A 21399-nucleotide genomic window follows, 5' to 3' on the forward strand; every position below is an offset into this window, starting at 1 on the left:
TGTGCACGACCGATGCATACGGAATCCAGCTTGTTGATCTCGAAGTTGGATGTCTACTGCGTCTTTCATCTAGTTCACAACCAGGTAGCTTAATTTACTTTTCTGAAAATTCGAACTCATCATTAACACTACTCACTCGTTGGTTCGAGTATACACAGTTTATACTTAGAAACTACCTATATTTAGCTGACTGTACTTTCAGATTTTAGAAATTGTTTTGACCAACCTGGTACCAATTCGGCTATTATAACAGGATTTCCTACTATTTCTTCTTTTTGAACAAAATAATCAACATTCTAGCATACTATATGATGACTATATCTGATTTCTAATCAACCCTTAACTTTCCCGTTAGCTTAACTGGGAATTTCATACCAATACCATGAGTGTTAAAACATTTACTACGAGTAGTATTGAGTTTTATTGTTTTGCTTTCTTTCAGATTTGTTACAATAATCTCAAATTTAGTGGGGATTTGGGAGCCGATACTAAAGTGTTACTTAATTTTCCGTTAGGCAGTAGTCAACTTAGTTCTAACTTCAAGTGACCTGAAATGTTTCATTAGTGTTCCACCTAGCTTTCCAGCTTCCTGTTCCAAAGTTATTCGACAGATCAATCAGTCAGTCATGAGCAACGTAGAACCTGCCATATGCGTACTTCTGTTCAATTTACAATACCCCGTTAGCACAGCGAGACGACATTATCATGGCAAATCTCAGAGTAATAGAGGCAAAAACAGTATTGAAGGCGATAGTCAAGGCTATGGATTGAAGAAACGATTCGAGTCGAATATATGAATTAGTTCGATAAGAAATGTATTAGGTAATTTAGAAATTTAGGATATAAGGGAAGACAATGAGTGAATGTACCTGCACCATTAAGAATGATTCAGAGTCATATTACACAAATATTGGTTACGATAATCAAACGGATCCCAACCAGGTTGTCTGCACCGACGTACATGGGTCAGTCCAACAGTCAGTGTCTTCATGGACTAATGTCACGTCCTGGTTTGTCTGCCTCTACCTTTCTTCCAACATAATCCTACACCAGCGACCATCGTGCGTTGAGGCAATGATTTTGAGGAACACCATATTAAATTAATAAACACGAATGACCTTCAACTGCTATATATATTCCCCATTGTTTTCTCATTACTTGTTAACTGTTTTTTGGTCAGGTGATAAGACGAGCTGTTCGGGCATTCATATCTATCTTATGTTTACACAGGAGTAGGAGCATTGCCACCTGACCTAAGACATGACTGGAACTGAACCATTCCCTCTAACAAATGATTAATGTCAAACTTCAATTAACTTCATGAATTTGAAGATACAGAATATAAGAACAATATTTTCCTTGTATAAGAACACAATCTTCTATACAGCCTAGTAGATGGGCCTAATGACCTTTGACCTTGTTTCATCACACAGATTAGATTCTAGACAGTGAATATAACATAAACAACACAACACTTAAGAAATAGGGCTAATTTAATCGAAGCAGTAATTAATGAGACAAGCAGAATTGTATTTGATTAATATCAGAAGGGGTTTTGTGGATATTATAGTGATTTCAATGGTTGAGATCATGAGTCCGTTGAAGCTAGACCACTATGGAAAACCTGGGTTCGAATCTCGCAAGGCGGGATCATGGATGCGTATTACTGAGGAGTCCCATAACAGGACGAAACAGCCATCAAGTGCTTCCAGGTTTCCCATGATGGTCTAGCTTCAACTGACTCATGATCTCAACCATTGAAAATCATATTTGATAAACGATCAGTCAAAATGTAACTCATCATGACAACTGTGCAAATTAGATTATTTTGTTCAGTTTTAATTCACGATACATTTGTCTCAGAACCCAATAATGAACCAGGCATATTTGTATACTCTTGTTAGTAATCAAAAAGTTTAGTTAATAGAAACAAAGTTGTTCCATGCATAATTATATGGCGAAACTGTACTATCGATTATCTTCTACGAGAATACGTAGAAATAAAAAGAATTTGAAATATGTTATATATAAATATCCACTAGTAATAAGTGAAAATAATATAAAATATAACAATTTTCCATTTACCTTCACCCTCTAAAGTCAGACTGTCCATTATGAAACGTGTGTTAACTGACATATCTACACAACTACATCACAGTCCTAGAAAACTAGACTGAAATCACATATTTATCTGCTAAGGTTCTTATTTCTTTTCAATGTAGTTTTCATTCATCCAAATTCATGATTGTGTTATCATGCTTAATTTGATAGTTGGTACCTTGAGTTTTAATTCTGAAAATTTAGTATTTAATTCTGTTCAATGAATTTCACAATATGATAAAGGCTTCATAAATAGAATGACCAATATACAATACTGGTTTATCAAAACACTGACAACCGCCAACTTGGTGAGACTATAATTTATGGATGAACCAATCAGATTTACGATAACAGGTATTATAGCTGATGTCAGTTCGTGATGAAAACCCTAAATCTAATTTCTAACCTTAACCATCAACTGTAAATCATAATCCTTATTCTTTAAACTGCTTCATAACCCTTATTTAACCCTAATAAGTAGGCAGACACTCTCAAGGTCACTTCAGCGTTGCTCAAACGTCTATAAATTATAATCTCACGGAACAGTTTGGTTGAAAACCGAAATTATTAAACAATCGTTGTTTATAACATTTAATCAATAATACCTATTCATAAGGCAAAATCTATACGTAAAATGGTGAGATAACCTCGACAATTTTCCCAAGTATAGAATAGTTTATCAAAACTTACCAGTGAATTTAGAATCTATAATGCAACGAAATTTCATGACCTGAACCGGGGGGGACTAAGAAGATATGTTCATGTAAGAAACTTTTCTTCATTAAGTTAGAAAAAGATGAATTTCATTATAATTCTCTGTAGATAATATTCATTTATTGAGTGAATTAACTGTATTCATAATTTCTGTAAATTATGATAGTTATATCATGTTGACAATTAATTTGTGAAACGAATCCCCTGTATAAAATGTATTCGTTGAAAAATAGGTTGTTTCAATAAGTATGTCTGCTTATATATTGAATAATTCACTTGGCAAGTTTATCCATGTTTAAAAATATAAAATATAAATGTACAATATAAATCGCCGTCTAGTTTGATTACGTCAAACTACAGCCTATTCGGACAAATGATCGATTAAAATAGATGTAGTAAAGTTATTTCTATTAAACCACTCCTATAACAGCACGATGATTACTTTGACCTTGAACATGTTAACTAATGACAGACAATCTATTTAATGTATATTTGCTACATGAAATACACCTGTTTGTATTCACTCTTTTAGCCTGTCCTTTTTAGTCACCCGGGTTTCGATCGCTAGACCAGTGGCGTTCTATGCGCTCTCTGACCCAAACGTTAAAATTATTAGAGAAAATAATGAAAGACTAGACAGACAGGTCTTGTATGCTAATATTGATTGTATTTTTTTAGGCCGTCACAGTTTATGACTATCTGCCCTTATTATTTTTAAAATAGGCTAAAGGATTTTCATATTTTCAATCGAGACGGATTCAGTTTTATACAATTGAGATAACTTATTTGGTGGGTGACAATTTTAATATGTAATTTTTGGTATTGATTTATATAGAAATTTGCATAGAGATTCTTTATATTTATTTATTTATTTATCTTGAATATTTATACAATATCAACTGTCAATATGTTCAGTTTTATTTACACTTGTGTTGTCATAGCATATATAAACTAGTTCATTGGAATAAGCTTTTAAAATAGTTGATTACAATGGATTATTTCTGTTACTAACTCTAATATCTTTGAATTTGGTCAATTATGTATAGTTTAAGTTGAACACATAGACGCACACACACACACACACACATTAAGATCAGCTGTTTAGTTTATTACAAATGTACTTTTTTGTCCATTTTTGGTTAAATCTGGCTAGAGGTTGTACTAAAAACATATTAGGCATCATGATGGTAACAATTATATTACCTGGGATGATTTTAAGATGTTATTCAGTGTGTATGATTAATGCAACTGATAATCTACTTAATCGTTTATTTTGGTACTTATTATCCTGCCTCATTAAAATTAGCACTGATCAATCCTTTTAATTTGGAAACTAGAAAAGCCATAATCCAGAGGATATATTCCGGTCATCAGGGGTACTGAATGAAGCAAGAAATCTGTAGCAGACTTGAGTATTAACCGAAAGGAGACTGAACTAAGTCAAAACTTGAAACATGTTATGACACTGGTTTTGACCTAACGTTGTTTTTTTGCAATCGGAACCTTTAGATTATTTCTGTTTGATGGAGAGAAAAGCATTTATAATAAGGAGATTGAATAATACTATAATATACCTCAATATTATATGGAAACATATTGGAAAGTCACAGGGTTATCACTCTCGAACTGCTTATAATTACTAATGTATCGAAGCGAAATTCGCCTCATTATCTCATTTATCTATCCTAGCTGATAGTAATTTTACCGTTAGAAATTTGCTCTATTACATTCACTCTAATATTTTATCTATACTGTGAAAAATTAAGGTTTTTTACAACGGTCATGGAACACAAGTAATAGTGTATTATATTCAGTGAAGAGTTGTAAGGTATTCGGATCCAATGAGACATACCAATTTATGTTAGATTTTATTTACACGTATATTATTTGAAGTGTTTCAAAGGACAACTTCAATCCAAAGTATAAACAAACATGAGTTCTTGTAATGGTAGGTCGTCTTACTGTTTTGTCAGAGTTAGTTAGTAATATATAAATGTTTTATATAAGTAAAGAATTTAGTTTTTTTAAACATTTCCATATTCTTGTTATACACTGTTGGATTTAAAACCAGAAACACAATGAATTTACTTTTTTCTACGTAGAGTTTGTTTGTCAACGAGCATCGTAATGTATTGTGACGAGTAGCTTCTCGTCTTGTTTTTAATTCTTCACTCACTGATTGATCTGTTGTGTAAAGTCTTTTAGTCAATATTGGTTTATTTAAAGATTCGGGACCATATTTACCAGAATAATGAATTGTTCACTTTGTCTGTTCTATCTGTGTAGATGACAAAAACTAAAATTTCAGAGACCTGGTTCTATTCGTTTGTCTGTATTTTATGGAAGCTTAAAAAATGCTATTCGCTTTTTAGACTCAGCATTCCTCTCCCAATCAAAAATGTTAATTTTGACTTGGAGGGGTTATGAGGAAACTGGTCAATTTTGCAGGCTGTATTCATCGCAAAATGATCTCAATTTGCGTACCTTTAACTGCTATATAGCACTGGTCAGTCATTTCATTAGTGTGCGACTCCTCAGCAGTGCGCGCCCGCAAACCCTCAAGGAATCGGACCCTAGGTTCTAAGGTCTCAAAGTAAATCAACCTCCGCAAAAGCTCTTCCACTAAATCACAATAAACAGTTGACAGCTGACATACTTCAAGATGTTCCTAAAGCTCTAGTTTGAGATCGTGACTAGTTGAGTTCAAACACCTCTAGAGTGAAACAACTGTTACTAGGGGCATCAAGTAGTTTATTGAACTAAATCTCCCATTGATTGATATTGGAATTGTAATACCGGAAGCCGACCTACTTGTTCTAATGGTCAGGGGGTCACAGTGAGAGCTGGTTTAGATCCCTGATAGAATCGTGTGTGCACACTGCTGATGGGTCCCATACTAGGAAGAACTGGCTGTCTAGTGCTCCATGGATTTCATAGGTACCCCAAACGAGGTCTGACTGTGATGAATAACGTTACTTTGGCTTATTTTGATGTTTTTAGATTCATTATATCGAATCTCACCTTATTTGCTGCTCTGACTCGATGCAGTTTTTTATATGGGTTCCATCTTGAGTGAAATTTCACATTGATGTGTATATCTTATGCTGAGATTTCGATAGTGTTTTGAACATACAGTATTGATAGAAGTACTCATATTATTGGTATCGTTTACTATGGACATCAAATTGATGTTGTTTGATTAGAATTAATTTAAGACAACATATTATTATGGTTCTACGTTTAATGTACAGTTCCTCTTCAGTTGAGATTTTTGAGGTGAATTAAGGGTTATCACACTCCGTTTGACATTGTTAATTTCAATCATACAGCACAAACAATTCTTAATGTTGAAAGAGTATTTCTTGTGTCTATTTACCCCTACCGTGAGTTTTATGTTAACATGAATATTTGATCAAATGCAACAAGCAAAAGTTCAAATTATCAGCTTGGCAAATAGAGTTCTCATGAAAATTTGACGAAGAATGAAAAGACCACAACGTTGACTATTTAAGAATCCCCAATGGTTTGTTAGCTCTAACTCTAAATGATTACTTCAGAATAAAAAAGATCACTATGAATTTCTTACACTGTTCGGTTAGTGACTTGTATCTCTAAATAAATGCCGATCTGACATTTTCGCTCACTGAGTTGGATGATTGTGTTTGTCTTCCTCACAATTCACTTGCAGCATTTAAGTTTAAACAGATACTTGTGCTGAGGTCAATTAGGTATTGCCAGTTAATTGGTTTTGCTTCTTGTAGATATCACACTTGTGTCTTAGTGGTCTTAACACTCGACTATCATTTAGTGAACAACAGATTCGATCCCATCTTCACCTACTTACAGTTTGGACAACCAGTTAGTACCACTAATCCTAGCGCATTTAGTGTAAATCAAAACAGGATGTATATACTTGTATTTCCTAAATTAATTTATGTAATAATTATTCTAAACTTGTAAAGTGAACACCTTATTTAATGCGCTTCAAACTGATAAATTTGAGTAATACATTTCGAAAACTCTGATCACATGTTTACCTGTTAAGTCGTTATGTATGAAAAATAAAAGGTCAACTGGACAAATCAAAAGGTAAGGGGTTAATAAATCGGTAATACTAGGGTAGGTTAAGGGTAAGGATAAAATGTTTTTGAACAAACAAAGGGGGCTTCATTTTTCGTATAACCAAGGCTTCGATAAACCTTAGTATACCGCTCTTGAAAACATTCATGCAAAACTATTCTGTGATCTTTTTGACTATTGGGGTTCATGTTTTTGTAGTTATTTCTGTATGTATTCACCCAACCTTACTTGCAAATCGCGATTGCTCCTCTCCGTGTATGTGTTTTGACACATACATGTGAAATCATAGATGCAATGGGATGTGACACAATCGCTTACATGCTGTTTAGGCTGTTTGGAAAACAAAGACACTGATATTTCGATAATGATGAGTTGGGCTGCACGCAGTGTCTTACTGATAAATAATTTAATTCTTTATATCAACGTGTGACTATTTGAGTCGCCTCTGAATTGGTAGAGCAATACAGACTCGTTTTTTCGGGTGCTTAAAACGTCGTAGGTCTACTCATATTGCTACCTTTCCAACGGTTTATAAACTCCAATGAACAACCATCATTCATTAATGTTTCACCTAAGAGCTTTTTTTCCCTCAATAATATCCCTAATACAAATACGATTGATCCCATTGAATAAGCCCACGTTTGTACTGGATTTGACAGTGATTACGGAAAAAATTTTTATGTCGGCTGTGGTCACGATGCCAACAATAGTGGGAAAATAAGAGATGAAGAAAATGAGTGAGAACAAAGGTTAAAAAAGATATAAGGCATTGTTTTAGATTAGGAACGGATATACAAATCTTGCTACAAATAATTTCGAACGATATCTCCAGTACAATCAATGAGTATAGTGAAGTTTCTTTTTAGTTTTGGTTGACTCTAATGCTATAGGTGTCCACACACAGGAACTTCAATAAAATAATTTACAAAATATCTGGGTGGAGAAACAAAACGAGAAGCTTTAAAGACGTAAATATATTATGAAGATCGTCTCCAGAATCAATAATTCATCATGTTTTCTACTTCGTTAAGCGGTGTTGATTGCAAGGATAAATGATTATTTGGCAATCCCACTGTTTTGTTCGTCTAAACTCGGAAGACCGAGTTATGATATTTTTGAATAGTTCACCTGATTTTTTAGAACTAACTCATTATTGCCTTTTGCTGGATATTTAAAGTGTTACGGACACTGATCATTAGTCATTCACCTGCTTTTATTTTATAATAGCATTGATCTTTTGTCAGTCATAGAACATTGTATGATATTGTATTATTCATTTTAATCCCTTACGTAAAAATGTGTATCTCATTAAAATCATGAATGACAAACGGTTAGGTGTGAGTCTACTATTCTATATCTACAAAATAACCCGTAAAATTGGCCAGGTATAGGGCAGAGTACGTCATTTAAAATTGTAACATGTGATTGTTAAATCAAATCAAACCGTTAATGTTGGGGATGACTAATATGAAGTGTTAACTTGACTAAGCTTATACGTTAAATCAATTGTGAGATAAATGACTGATCAGAATAAGTATAGTCGACATGTTGTGAGAGAGAGAGAATAATGTAATTACAAACCCGAAATTACGTAATATGTAAAATAATACGGAATAAGCAAGAATTAGTAGATAGGGTTGGATACTGATTAAATTTCTCAAAAAGGTTAGCAAGTTTAATAATAATAATAATTACAACGGTAAGATGTGTGAATAAGGACATAAAAATGAACATGAGTCAAATTACGTCACCATATCATATTAACTAGTTAGCACCGAAGTTTGCTAGGTTAAAAGAGCGACTGAACATGTTTCTTTTGTATGCAAAGCTTTGGCAATTACTTCATCCGTCTGCAGGATTCTCAGCATAAGAAATGCCTAACATTGAACAAAATGCCTCTATATATACGCTTACAATTCAGAGTCGATGCACCTAGTGAAATGCTAAGGCCAAAGTTACACACATCAATCCAAAGAACTTTTAATGCAGGTAAACTACAATTAATGTTTTGCACACGTCCAATGATCACTGCGAAGTTGAAAGATAAATTTCCTAGACTAGCCACATCTTTCTGTATCTATCAATCCAACTCCTCCTGTGGATCAAGTTATATTAACAGATGTTATAGGAATTTGTATATTCGTACTTGTGAGCACTTCCTAGTGTGGTTAAACAAAGGTGTAGTTAAAACTATTAATAAGTCCATTTTAGCTCATTTAATTCAAACGGGACATACAGCCAACATGAAGCATTCTTTCACAATAATATATCGTGTTAACAGCAGTCTACCTAGTTCTGTCAGATTGAGAATCCTGCTGACGGCTGAAGCAATTGCTATTCGGATAAAAAAGCCAAAGCTTTGCATACAAAAGAAATATGTTCAGCCGCTCCTTTTACTATAGCCAATTTCGAGCCTAACTACTTAATAATCAATTTTATGATATGGTGACGTAAGTTTTAGCCTTTTGCTTTCAACGGTACATTCTTCACTCTGATCAGATCGATGAATTCAACGGATTTTACCGACTAAAAGTAATAATAAGTGCACCTGTGTTTCGAGGACTACAATAGAGAAAAAAACATTTTACATCCACAAAGGATTATTTTTTAGGTCACTTATTACATCTGAATATCTATTTACAGGAAGCTTCGTACAGAAATAACTAATGTGTTAGATAGTAAACTAGACCAATTTAAGGATTAACGACCAAACAGTTTCCTACTAAAGCAATCAGCGGTCAACTTCAATTATCGGTGTGAATAAATAAGTCGACCAGTAAATATTTCATCTGGTCATGTTATTAACTTCTAACTTGTTCTGTAGTGGTTTAGGTACTTTTTGGTTCAAATAATTGAACACACGTTTTTTGAGAGGGAGAGAGAGAGGGTCTGATTTTTTATAAGACTGGTCTCACCAGAATTCTTTTTTTTTAAGTGAAAATTTAACTATGATTTCATTGCTATACACCTATCTAAACCTTGCAATTAATACTAGGTCATTTAGCTTAATCAGCCCTAAGTTTCTATGTTGTCAAATTGATTAACTAGATACCCTATTCTTTCTAGCCAAATCCATTAAAATACTCATTCTTAAAACTGAATAATACATGAATAATATAGACAGTTAATTTTAAATCATCATTTGATAATGATCTCAACTTAACGCTTTATTGATCCATATCAATCAGTCAATAGAAATTCAGTTTCTGTCTGTGATTTGCATTGCTCTCTCTCTCTTTCTCTCTTACTCTCTGTGTGTATGTATGTTGATATATGTGTGGATATATTGACAATCATAGTAGCTAATATGTGACTGTAATGTGAGTGTTTCAACAAAACCAATCAATAATATTTCTAATATTGATGTCTACACACACACACACACACACAAATGAATCTAATCGTATTGTAAGCCAAAGTTAGTCGCAAAAAATCATGAAAATAGTTGAAGAATGATAAATGTCTGTAGTAGTTGTTTTTTGTTTGAAGTAAAGTGTCATCTATTTTGGTAGCTGTATACCAAGGTGATTAGTAAGTAGATGATAAAAGAACTTATAAGAAATTGATTTTTGTTGTTGGTGTTGTTGTGATCTGTTTAAACAACCATCATTTTAAGAAACTACGATTGATTCAAATAATTACAAGATTCGTTCTCATGGAATAAGTTCATTAGTTTCTATAACTGGTTAAGAATTTTCATTAAAATAATGAGTGATACTAAATCAAATGAATGCGTTGGTAACACCGTGATAAATCATAATACCCATAGTGCCCATTTCTAGATTTCAATCTAGAAATTCATTAACTTTCACCAGTTGAAAACTAGTACAAACCAATGAAAACTTGTTTTGTAAGTGATCAGTTCCATACTGGAATGAAACATCTGTTTATAATAACTTAGTTTTCACTTATTCTTCAGCGAATATCAGTTCATGGTAAAAACTAACTTTGAGCAGGAATTCATCCTCAATACTATATGTAATTAGCATGTAGTAGCATGAAAATTCTTAACTTGGTAAACTTATGATTGAATACAATGGGTCCGCGTGAATAGCGTAACCAACGGTTGGAGACTCTCTGTGTGACATGTCTCAGAATCGATCACAATGGCGTAGGTGTATACACTCCCTGTCTTCCCTTAAACTATGAGATTAAAATCGCTTCATATCTTTCTTTCTACGAACTAATTTTTTCTTCCTTTATTATATCCTTATATGCAATCTTTCTTTTATATATTACCATGACTGAATTAACTACTTCTATGAATCCGGTGTTCATTTTGCTGTGCTAATGCGGTATGGCAACTTGGACCGATGCATATATGTGCCTGGTCCTACGTTGTAGCTGACTGACTGACTATTTTTGTAAACATCCCGGTGATTAGAATATTCCCAACATTACACTAGATAAACTAGTTCAAGATTCTTGGAAAAAAATCCTTTATGATATATGTATGACACATGAAGCGAGTTATCTTCATGTTTGTTTAAATGAAAATAAATGTGAATGACTAATGATGAATTGTATGATCTCAGGAGGTTCCATTTTACAATATCCTTTAACAAGATTTGAATAACTTTAAAATTATTATTAGCGTTAGTCCAACTAATGTTTATTAATAGTTGAAATCCAGCTTTTACATAGTAGTCTAGCTTCATTTGTTTCGTTATCATTCCTAAAAATACACTAGTGAATTCTCGAGTACACCTAGTGTACAGTAGAAGAGTGTGATTTAATCTGTACACATCGAACTGAGCGAATTTATGAGACTCCTCTGTAAATAATCGAAGTAAATGCAAATAAACAAGTTAATCAGAATTCAGTTGCGTAAGATTTATTGGATTAATATATCACTAATTGTTAAGTGAAATGTTTTAAATCACAGTTTTAAGATTATTTTTTTTTCATAAAGAGACCTTCAAGATTATTAATTTTCCATCGATTGTGAATGACCAAGATATGGATTATTAGAGAATGGTATACGTTTTTGTATGCTGTAGGTACATATTTGTAATGTGTATCAACAAGTGACAGGATTATTGTCATGCATTGGTCTCATGTTGTAGAACCACCAGATATGGATAAATTCAGAGTTTTGGTTAGAGAGAAGTAGGCTAGCTGATGAGATCATAACTTCCACCAATTGCTCCAATTAGATTACACATTTTATGTAATCCAAGTCAAGTTATAATCTGGTGTATTATTGTACATAAATTAGGGACAAGTTGAAGGATGACAAGATGATCAGGCACAGATAGGACACCAAGTGAAATCACTGATTTACGATCTGATTCTCGCAACAAGATACATACCTCTTGATTGTGGTAATCGGGATGAGATAAAGTTATGGTTTGGGATTCCGAATGTCACGGGTAATAATATCTTAGACATAGTTACACTGTTTACTTACTACCTGTTATATTTATTTTACCTCACCAACCTTCTACGGATCGTTTTTTTTTAATATCTCCCCATGTTTTCTGATTTCCTCTTTCTGTGCTGTTTCGTAGTAGTATAAAAACTTGCACCTAAAAAAGTCTTTCTTTGATATATGTATGCATTATAATTAGAAGTTTTTCTTATATACAATCTCTTGATTTATTACTTCGAAATTCATCATTAGTCATTCACATTTATTTTCATTTAAACAAACATGAAGATAACTCGCTTCATGTGTCATACATATATCATAAAGGATTTTTTTCCAAGAATCTTGAACTAGTTTATCTAGTGTAATGTTGGGAATATTCTAATCACCGGGATGTTTACAAAAATAGTCAGTCAGTCAGCTACAACGTAGGACCAGGCACATATATGCATCGGTCCAAGTTGCCATACCGCATTAGCACAGCAAAATGAACACCGGATTCATAGAAGTAGTTAATTCAGTCATGGTAATATATAAAAGAAAGATTGCATATAAGGATATAATAAAGGAAGAAAAAATTAGTTCGTAGAAAGAAAGATATGAAGCGATTTTAATCTCATAGTTTAAGGGAAGACAGGGAGTGTATACACCTACGCCATTGTGATCGATTCTGAGACATGTCACACAGAGAGTCTCCAACCGTTGATTACGCTAGTCACGCAGACCCCAACCAAGTAATCTGCATCTACCAACATGGCTCAGACTAGGAGTTAGTGACTTTGTAGACTGATGCCACGTTTTGATTTGGCTGCCCCTAACTTTTTTCCAACCATCCCCAACACCGGTTAGCATTGCACGTTGTGATAATCGGTGTTCAGGCATATGTAACACGTGGCCCATCCATCTCAGTCGATGAAGATTCACAACCTCATCAACTGATTTGCCATCGTTCCCTAATACCCTGCTTCCAACCTCACTATTACTTACCCGGTGATCCCAGCAGATGCCAGCAATATTTCTAAGGCATCTTCTGTCAAATACTAGTAGCTTACGAGTCTCTTCAACTCTTAATGGCCATGTTTAGCAGCTGTAAAGTAAAACAGAACGAACTGCTGAGCAGTTTACTCCTCCATTTATTGATATACGGATATCTCGTCTTCGTCATAGATGACGTAAGTTGGTGAAAGCCAAACGAGCTTTTTGAGTCCGTGCTGAGATTTCGTCAGACACCGACCCAAAAGTAATTTCTCTTTAAATGTCTTTTATATATTTGTCTCTGAAACTCTTATTAGACTGTTCATTCAGGTTTAACGAAGGTTCATGTAATAAAACATGCTAGTCTACCATTCTAATCTTCAGATAATTTTCTGACACTTTCAAGTAGACAATCTTCCAGACGATTATAATTTATTTCCCTGTATTCTTATGTATATTTAGTCCATAGGTTATCGAAATTAAAGTCAATATCTCTTAATAAAATTAAACTTTACACTTTTCACAGTTTCAAAATATTTTTTTGTGTTATATACTACGTTACTTCTGGATGTTTTCCATATTGGTAGCTTTATCATTGATTGTTACACATTCTTCATTTACGCTTAAACGAACGTTTAAATTGTCACTGGTATTATGATCTAAAATTGAAGGTTATCAGCCTTATTGATCATCTTAGTAAATATTATTCAGTAAATCTGACCAATTAATAATTATTAGACCTAATGTAAGAGGATTATAGTTAAACTAGGTGCGTTGGAAACTAATATATGATAATACTGCAACATGAACAACACACACTCCGTTGAAGAGAGAGAAAGAGAGAGAGAAAGAAGACGATATTTCAGAAGAGATTTTTGTGTCTCATGAATAAACGTTAAATACTGATACAAAATAACAAATATTATACAGATTTGGATTATGTGGCTAAAAGTCAACATTAACATCACTACAAAAAATAATGATAGGAGTGAACATCACAGTAAATGATGATTTCGATCAACCATAACAACAAGATATATTTGGTTTTTTTATTTTTGTGCTTTGGTTACTTTATTAACCGTCATTAAACTGTAATACATCTTTTAACGACGTCCTGTTCCAAAAATATAACTTCAGAAAAGTCTCTAGTTTTTTCCAGTTTTAAAAACTTATAATAAACGACACAGTGTTACGTCTGTTGGTTATTGAATAAATTGTGGTTGCCATGTAGAAGTTATGTTTTCTTTGTAGGACCTTCACTATCACGTTTCCATCAATCAATCATCACTACTTAGAAATAACTCATGTTTAGTTAACTGGAGGTTCTCATTTATGTGTATTTGTTATTCATATCAGGTGTGATTCAAATAACATTTAGTAAAAACGGAGTACTCAATACAAGTTTCGACGTGTTCTGCAATGCATCAACAGTTGAAATTTGAAACCACGATCACCTAGTCATAGTAAAATGTACATGGATGTGTGAACGGATATCTAATTAGGGCACGAAGTTCACCCAGTTATTATTTTATGTAACGATTAAACCGTTTTTGGCAACTTTCATGCATTTACGTTTCTCTATTGTTCCAAAATAGTAATAATCAATAAACAAAACTTAGTGAGCAAGTAAATGTTCCTATACAATGCTTTGACCTAAGGTTCTTCTGGCTTTATCATCATTTTTCTGTCTTGATCTTGTTTTATCGAAAGTTTACCGTCGGGAATCTGAGTGATAGGGGAAGTTCTTTTTCACACCAAAATATATATTTATCAAACTGGAGGTTACTGAACACATTTAGTTAATCGACAGAATTATTTCAAACGTTATGTATTTTGCTTTGTGAAGATTATAACTTATTGATGATATGGCCAGTTGGCGAACACTTCACTTCATAAATCAATGTTTTGATAACTGGATCGTACAATTAATCTCCATATTACACATATTATCTGCATTATGTATGTTGTCATCACATTCAAAAAATATGGTTGAAATATAAAACAGTATTTGGAGCATGAAGTTTATTTTAAAATTGCCAGATAAGAATGCATGGGTTTTGGATAAATTCTAGCAGTTTTGATAATCTGACTAGTGATAATATGATAGGATTTCAAAGTTCTGCTCATGTTATATTAATTATGATATTGGTCAAGTAAAATCATCATACGTTGAAGTAAAAGAGTATTCAACTTGGCAGCTTAGCATATATTGATGTAGTCACTGACTTTGAGAGGTAATAAACAGATAGTAATTTTAATTTCGAGGTTAGGATGTGATCAAATTACCGACAGAAAGCGAAACACCTATCAACAAATGGCTTCTTGGTTAGAGAGTTCGGCTTTCAGACATTGAGTCCTGGGTTCGAACCTCAGTCCACCTATTTCGGCTTGGGAGACTGTGTAATATCCCCAGGCCTTATAGTTACAGTGTGGCTCATATTCAATCACCTTGTGAATGAGTTAACTATGTAATTATTAATCTTTATATTACCAATATTCTAACTGGAATTCATATATCATTTCCATTCCATGTCATTCCTTCCCAGTAGTCTTTATTCTTATTCGTTTTCTTTTTTCAATACAGATTATCCTGTTTACTACTGATATGCCAAGATTTAAAGCAACTCCCCAACAGTTTAATCTAAATAGTAAAAAGGAATCCTCGAACGATGAAGACAACATTGATGATATTGTAGATGATTTGAGTTCTAATGATGCTGATAGTCATAGCAGTAATAATCATGACGATAGCAGTGATGATCATGATGATGACAGTCTACAAGAAGATAATGATGATGAAGCGCTTGAATATGACACCAACCATAGTATTATGAAAAGATCTCCAGATACTGATGAGAATAGTCCGAAACAGAAACAAAGGAAAACTTGTCAAAATTCAGACGAACCGATTCCAGTCACCACGGAATGTTTGAATACCTTACAAACAGCGGCTTTTCTTGCACAGGCAGCTGCTGTGGCCACTGTTGCTGCACTCTCTTCTGGACAGTTGATACCAATTTTTCCTTCTGAAACACCACCGATAGCTCCTCTTGGTTTATCTTTACCAACAATACCTAATGAAAATTTCACTGAAACAACAACAGCGACCATAAAATCAACAGAAGAATCAAATGCCTCAATGTCGAATCGAAATAATGTTAATTTGTCACCTACTGCTAAACAACAAAATCCTAATGCAGCAATGTGGGGTCCATCCTCGAATAACAGTGATGCCGATAATGATGAAGGTGCTGACGAAGATGATGATGCGACTGATAAAAATTTGCATCAATGCAAATCACGGGAACGTGAAAAACAGTTTATCAATTGTCCAGTATGCTGTAAAACAATGAGACGCGGTTCTTTGCGTGAACATATGGATCGTCATGCAAATAGTGGCAAATTTAAATGTGATGCATGTGAGAAAACATTTAGTCGTGCCAGTGCTCGTGAAAAACATATACGTACACATACTGGTGAACGTCCTTACAAGTGTGAATTATGCTCAAAAGCTTATAGACAAAAAGTTCATTTAAATGAACACCTTCGTTCACATACTGGTGTTCGACCTTATTTATGTAAATTATGCGGTTTTTGTTTAGCTTCTAAATCGCTACTAAATCGACATTTGCGTACGCATGGAATTAAAAAAAATCTTGATAATGATACTGATGTTTGGATGAAAATTGATGCACCTAAAGAAGAAGTTTTAAATATTGCCGCTGAAGTTGGTCGTGTATTATCACAAAGACAAAATGAAAGTTTGGATAATGACAACCATACTACTAATATTGATAATAACAGTAGCAATATGCAATCATTTAAAATTGAACAAACTCTAAGTAATTCATTCAACAGCGACTGTATCTTACAGTTAACACCTAGAGGGTCAGTGACATTTGGTCGCAAATATTTATGTAATCTGTGTCCAGCTGGTTTTCCTACAGTACAAGCCCTAAGAAGTCATCGTATGACTACACATAATGTTGTTACACCACACAAATGTCCACAGTGTAGTGAATCATTTAGTTCGCTGAAATTAATGGAAGGACATTTGAGAAAACTTCATCCACAGGTAACATATTATCATTTTGATGACTGATACTTTGTATTGAAAATTAAATTTTCACTTATATAATTGTAGGTCACTGTCTCATGCTTATTGAGACTAATATGTAATCTTTAGTTTCTCATTTCTTACCCATTCAATCAAGGTATTGAAGTGATCATACTACAATTTTGTTTTATACCCTATGTCAACCACGAGTTTTATGTAAATTGCAGATAATTCTCGTGCCAATAAACTTAAAATTTGAATTCATAGTCTCGCAAAGGTCACTCCAGTCACAGAACATCCTATGCATTAAACTACAATTTCGCACCTTATCATTCTTTTGTTATACCACATATCATATTCAAAAGATTTTGGTCACAACTGAAATACTTCTAATTATCTGCATATCAGTCTATTTGACAGTTATCATAAGTCTTTGTAGTTAACTAAGTGCTTGATTTATGTGTAAAACATTTTTAGTGTATAGTACTAAGTTAAAAAAAGGTTGACCAGTTTTTTTATTGAAGCGTTTGCAATCTATGTTACTCTCATACATACTTAACTCAATTCTTTATGCTGGTTTTCATAGAAGCTAGTTCAAATGGGACTAAATATGACTAAACCAGTTGTGTGTTTTCTGATTAGGTTCCTTGACATAATTTTTCTTTATACTCCTCCAAATCTTGAATATTTTATTGTCCTACTCCTTTTATTTACTGATTTTATATGTTATTTTCATTTAATTTTTTGATTTGACTTTTTAATACCGTCAATATTATTAATTCCACTCCTATTTCTCGACCTTGTCCAGTTCAACGAGACTATAATTTATGAACGAACCAATCAGATAAAAGGTAGCAGGTTTTGGAATTTGGCGCCAAATTCAATCATCCATGTGACTAAATAGCGTTTCGGCATTTTGACTGGTTTCGGTTCGTGATGAAAACCCTAAATCTAATTCCTAACTCTAACCATCAACTGTAAATCATAATTTCAATTTATCTCACTGGTTTTTAACTCTCATGTAGTCCTCGTTAGTAGGTGGATACTCTCAAGGTCACTTCGGCGTCGCTCAAAGGTCATCCATCAATTATAGTCTCACCTCAAGTTCTTTTCTAAATTTTTATTTATTTATTCAGACATATAAACATTGGTACAAGGAGGCACCAAACATATATGTGCCACACAAATCAGTCGATTTGTGTGAAGACTGGTAACTGTCCGGGCGCCCAAACCAAAGCAGGCAATTTCTTTAGAATGTACAACAATTTGAGCTGACATATAATTGTTTCATCTCTTATGTTTTTTTACATATTTATTTATGATTTTTATTGAGTGTCAGATGAGCCTAACTATCTATGTAAATCGTAAAATTGAACAATGGACTATAGGCTGCCATGACTTTAAAATCCCTGATGGTTTATTCCGTAGTAAATTTACGTGCTTCTAGAAAGCTTATTCTAATAATTCAGTAGGATTTTGTTTAGAATAGAAACAGTAGAAACTTATTTTTACAGGGTTGGATATTGCATTTGCTCGACGGTCGTAAATAACGGTAGTATATATAAACGAATCGATTATATACTCATACTTTTACTGATTAATATAGGAGCTCGGATTTATATATACCAGAACTGTTCTTCAGGGAGAATAAGTGCTGAAGCATTTCCAAATGTTTCCTCTTTATAATTAATTGTGTAGCCCATATTGTCTTAGAATAATGTCTCGCCCCCCTCCTGATTATTTAACATAGGTATTGTATTTTGGTCAAGTCGTAGTAATATTGTTGACTATAATTACTGCCCGATGGTTGGTCTTAAAATGCTAGCACATTTGTCTGAAGCTCAAGTGCTCGCTGTGAGGTGCGAGTGTCATTGGTTGATCCTCGGTGGGTTCGTTGATTCACACTGCCGAGGAACCTTATAATGAGACGAGACAGCTATCAAGTACCTCCTAGTTTTAACTGTCTAAAGTCAGTCCATGATGTTAACTACGGAGTCTCATCAACAATTTGGAATTGTATTTGGCTAATTATATTACTAAGTTAGAGTTCTTGTAAGAAAAAATTAATAAGAAACAATACTACTGTTTAAGAATTCGATGTTATGGGCGAAGTTAACTTTTGGGATACCTAGTCTTCAATGTAATTATTTTATTGCTATTTATATGATTCAGTCTTCTGTGCACAATCCTAGAACTCGACAAATTTAACTATACAGAGGGAGAAAACAGAGATTGTGTAAGAATTTCTATTACTAAAATACCGCATAATGTTCACACCTAATCTCCATTCATGGGTTGTCAGGTCAACTCGAATAATAACATCCAGGGAGTGAACGTGACTAGGTGAGTAAGCTACTTAGAATAGTCAGCCCACACTTGCATTTCAATCAGCATGCTACATTGAAACATTGTGTGGTTTTGTTTTTTGTTTTTTGTTAGCGTATCAATATATACATTTTGTTCATTTCAGGCTTCTTTCAATACTGACTAGGCAAAACATGTTTTATTCATTTCACTATAGGTTTGTCCAATATGTTCAAAACAAATGCCTGAGCGTCGTAAATGGATGGTTGAAGCGCATATAAGAGAAGCACATCCAGAAGCAGTAGCTGACCACGTAGGTTCATCTTCACAAAGTAAAAATCACAAAAAGATTAAATCGAAAGAAAATGCTATCAGTGCTACTACTACTACTACCACTACTACGGCTACTTCCATTAATGATACTGCTCTGGAAAAACATACTAACAATTGTGTTTCATTAGAACTAAGGAAGTGGAAAGATTTTAGACCAGATAAAGTGCACTCTTCAACTGATGATGATGATGATGACGAAGATGATGAGAATGATATAGAAGGAGATGATGAAGAGGATGAAGAACGAGAGTCTCATTTTGATCAAGAATCATTTAAAGATTCAAATAATGATTGTAATCTTAATGTACTTAATGAAAATACTAGCGTTTATTCTATAGATCATGAACAACTAGAAGAGGAAAATAGTTTATTTTTACAAATGAATGATAATGATGAAAAAACTGATTTCATAGTTGGAACTAATGATATCAATCAATTAGAATTGGGTTCTAGAAATGGAACAGAAAGATAAATTCATATAAACATAATAATCAAATTAATAATTCAATTATAAAATCAAACAAAACCGATGTTGTTAATAATACAGAAAAGAGTACAATGAATCCTTTTTTTATTGTAATTCTTAATACAGAGAGCAATAAAAACAAACGAATATTCTAGGTATCCATACCAGGGTTGAACTAGATAATTTCAAATTAATTGAGCATTTGATAGTGAGTTAATAATAAATACATTGTTGTTATATTCTAATGAGTAGAAAAATTGTATTTGTGGTGTTTCGTGACTTAGTCTAAGTCACTTCTTCAGTGCAAATAAATAATCGACATTAAATGAACACAAGTTTAAATAGTGTGTGTGTTCATTAGATGTCGATTATTTATTTACACTGAAGAAGTGACTTAGACTAAGTCACGAAACACCACAAATACAATTTTTCTACTCATTAGAATATAACAAAAATATATTTATTATTAAAACAATATTACTTGTTATTTATTCATTTAAAGTTTGTAAAAAAAAGTGGATAACGTGAATTTTTGTTACTATCATTTCATCTTCATTTCTTCTTATAAATATTCAGTGAATATGAATAGTTTAACTAATGGTCTTTTTGACAGTTTCGATTCCATAAATAAAATAGCTCTTCAACATTTATTATGTATCTATAGTTTGCATAATATCACAGTCATTCCCATTTCTTTCTATAATCTACCTTTTGTCATTTTATCACGGTGAAATAAAACATTTATTTGAGTATATGATTATTACTTATTTAATGTTTTATCGATTGTAATATCTAACACGATATATGTAATCATTTAGATTGATCTCTTTTCTGGTCATTTCCATCATTCTTTTTGTTTGACACATAAATTTATTTCAGGATAATTTTGAATGATGACTGTCAGTGTAATCTAGGATACGTTTCATTCTGCTTAAGACTCATCAGTTGGATGTACTGATATTCGAGTGTTGGTGTTCATAACGAAAACTGCATCTTCCATCT

The 21399-nt window shown here is 33.2% G+C and overlaps 1 protein-coding gene across 2 annotated transcripts; it reads left to right on the forward strand.

The window, feature by feature from the left end:
- Positions 1-3349: 3349 nt before the first annotated feature.
- On the forward strand, positions 3350-21149 carry MS3_00009223 (uncharacterized protein; the record flags this gene model as incomplete). Of its 2 annotated transcripts, XM_051217555.1 has the most annotated exons (4): positions 3350-3458; positions 3493-3603; positions 15822-17312; positions 19816-21149. In XM_051217555.1, 2 exons carry the CDS (start codon positions 15843-15845, stop codon positions 20401-20403), a joined length of 2058 nt encoding a protein of 685 aa, XP_051064970.1. In that variant the 3' UTR covers positions 20404-21149. The 2 variants fall into 2 exon arrangements, with proteins under 2 accessions (XP_051064970.1, XP_012793795.2); XM_012938341.3 differs by lacking the exons at positions 3350-3458; positions 3493-3603 and adding an exon at positions 11939-11992.
- Between the last annotated feature and the right edge of the window lie 250 nt (positions 21150-21399).

Source organism: Schistosoma haematobium, chromosome 5, assembly GCF_000699445.3.
Source record: "Schistosoma haematobium chromosome 5, whole genome shotgun sequence".
NCBI classification, from domain to species: Eukaryota; Metazoa; Platyhelminthes; class Trematoda; order Strigeidida; family Schistosomatidae; genus Schistosoma; species Schistosoma haematobium.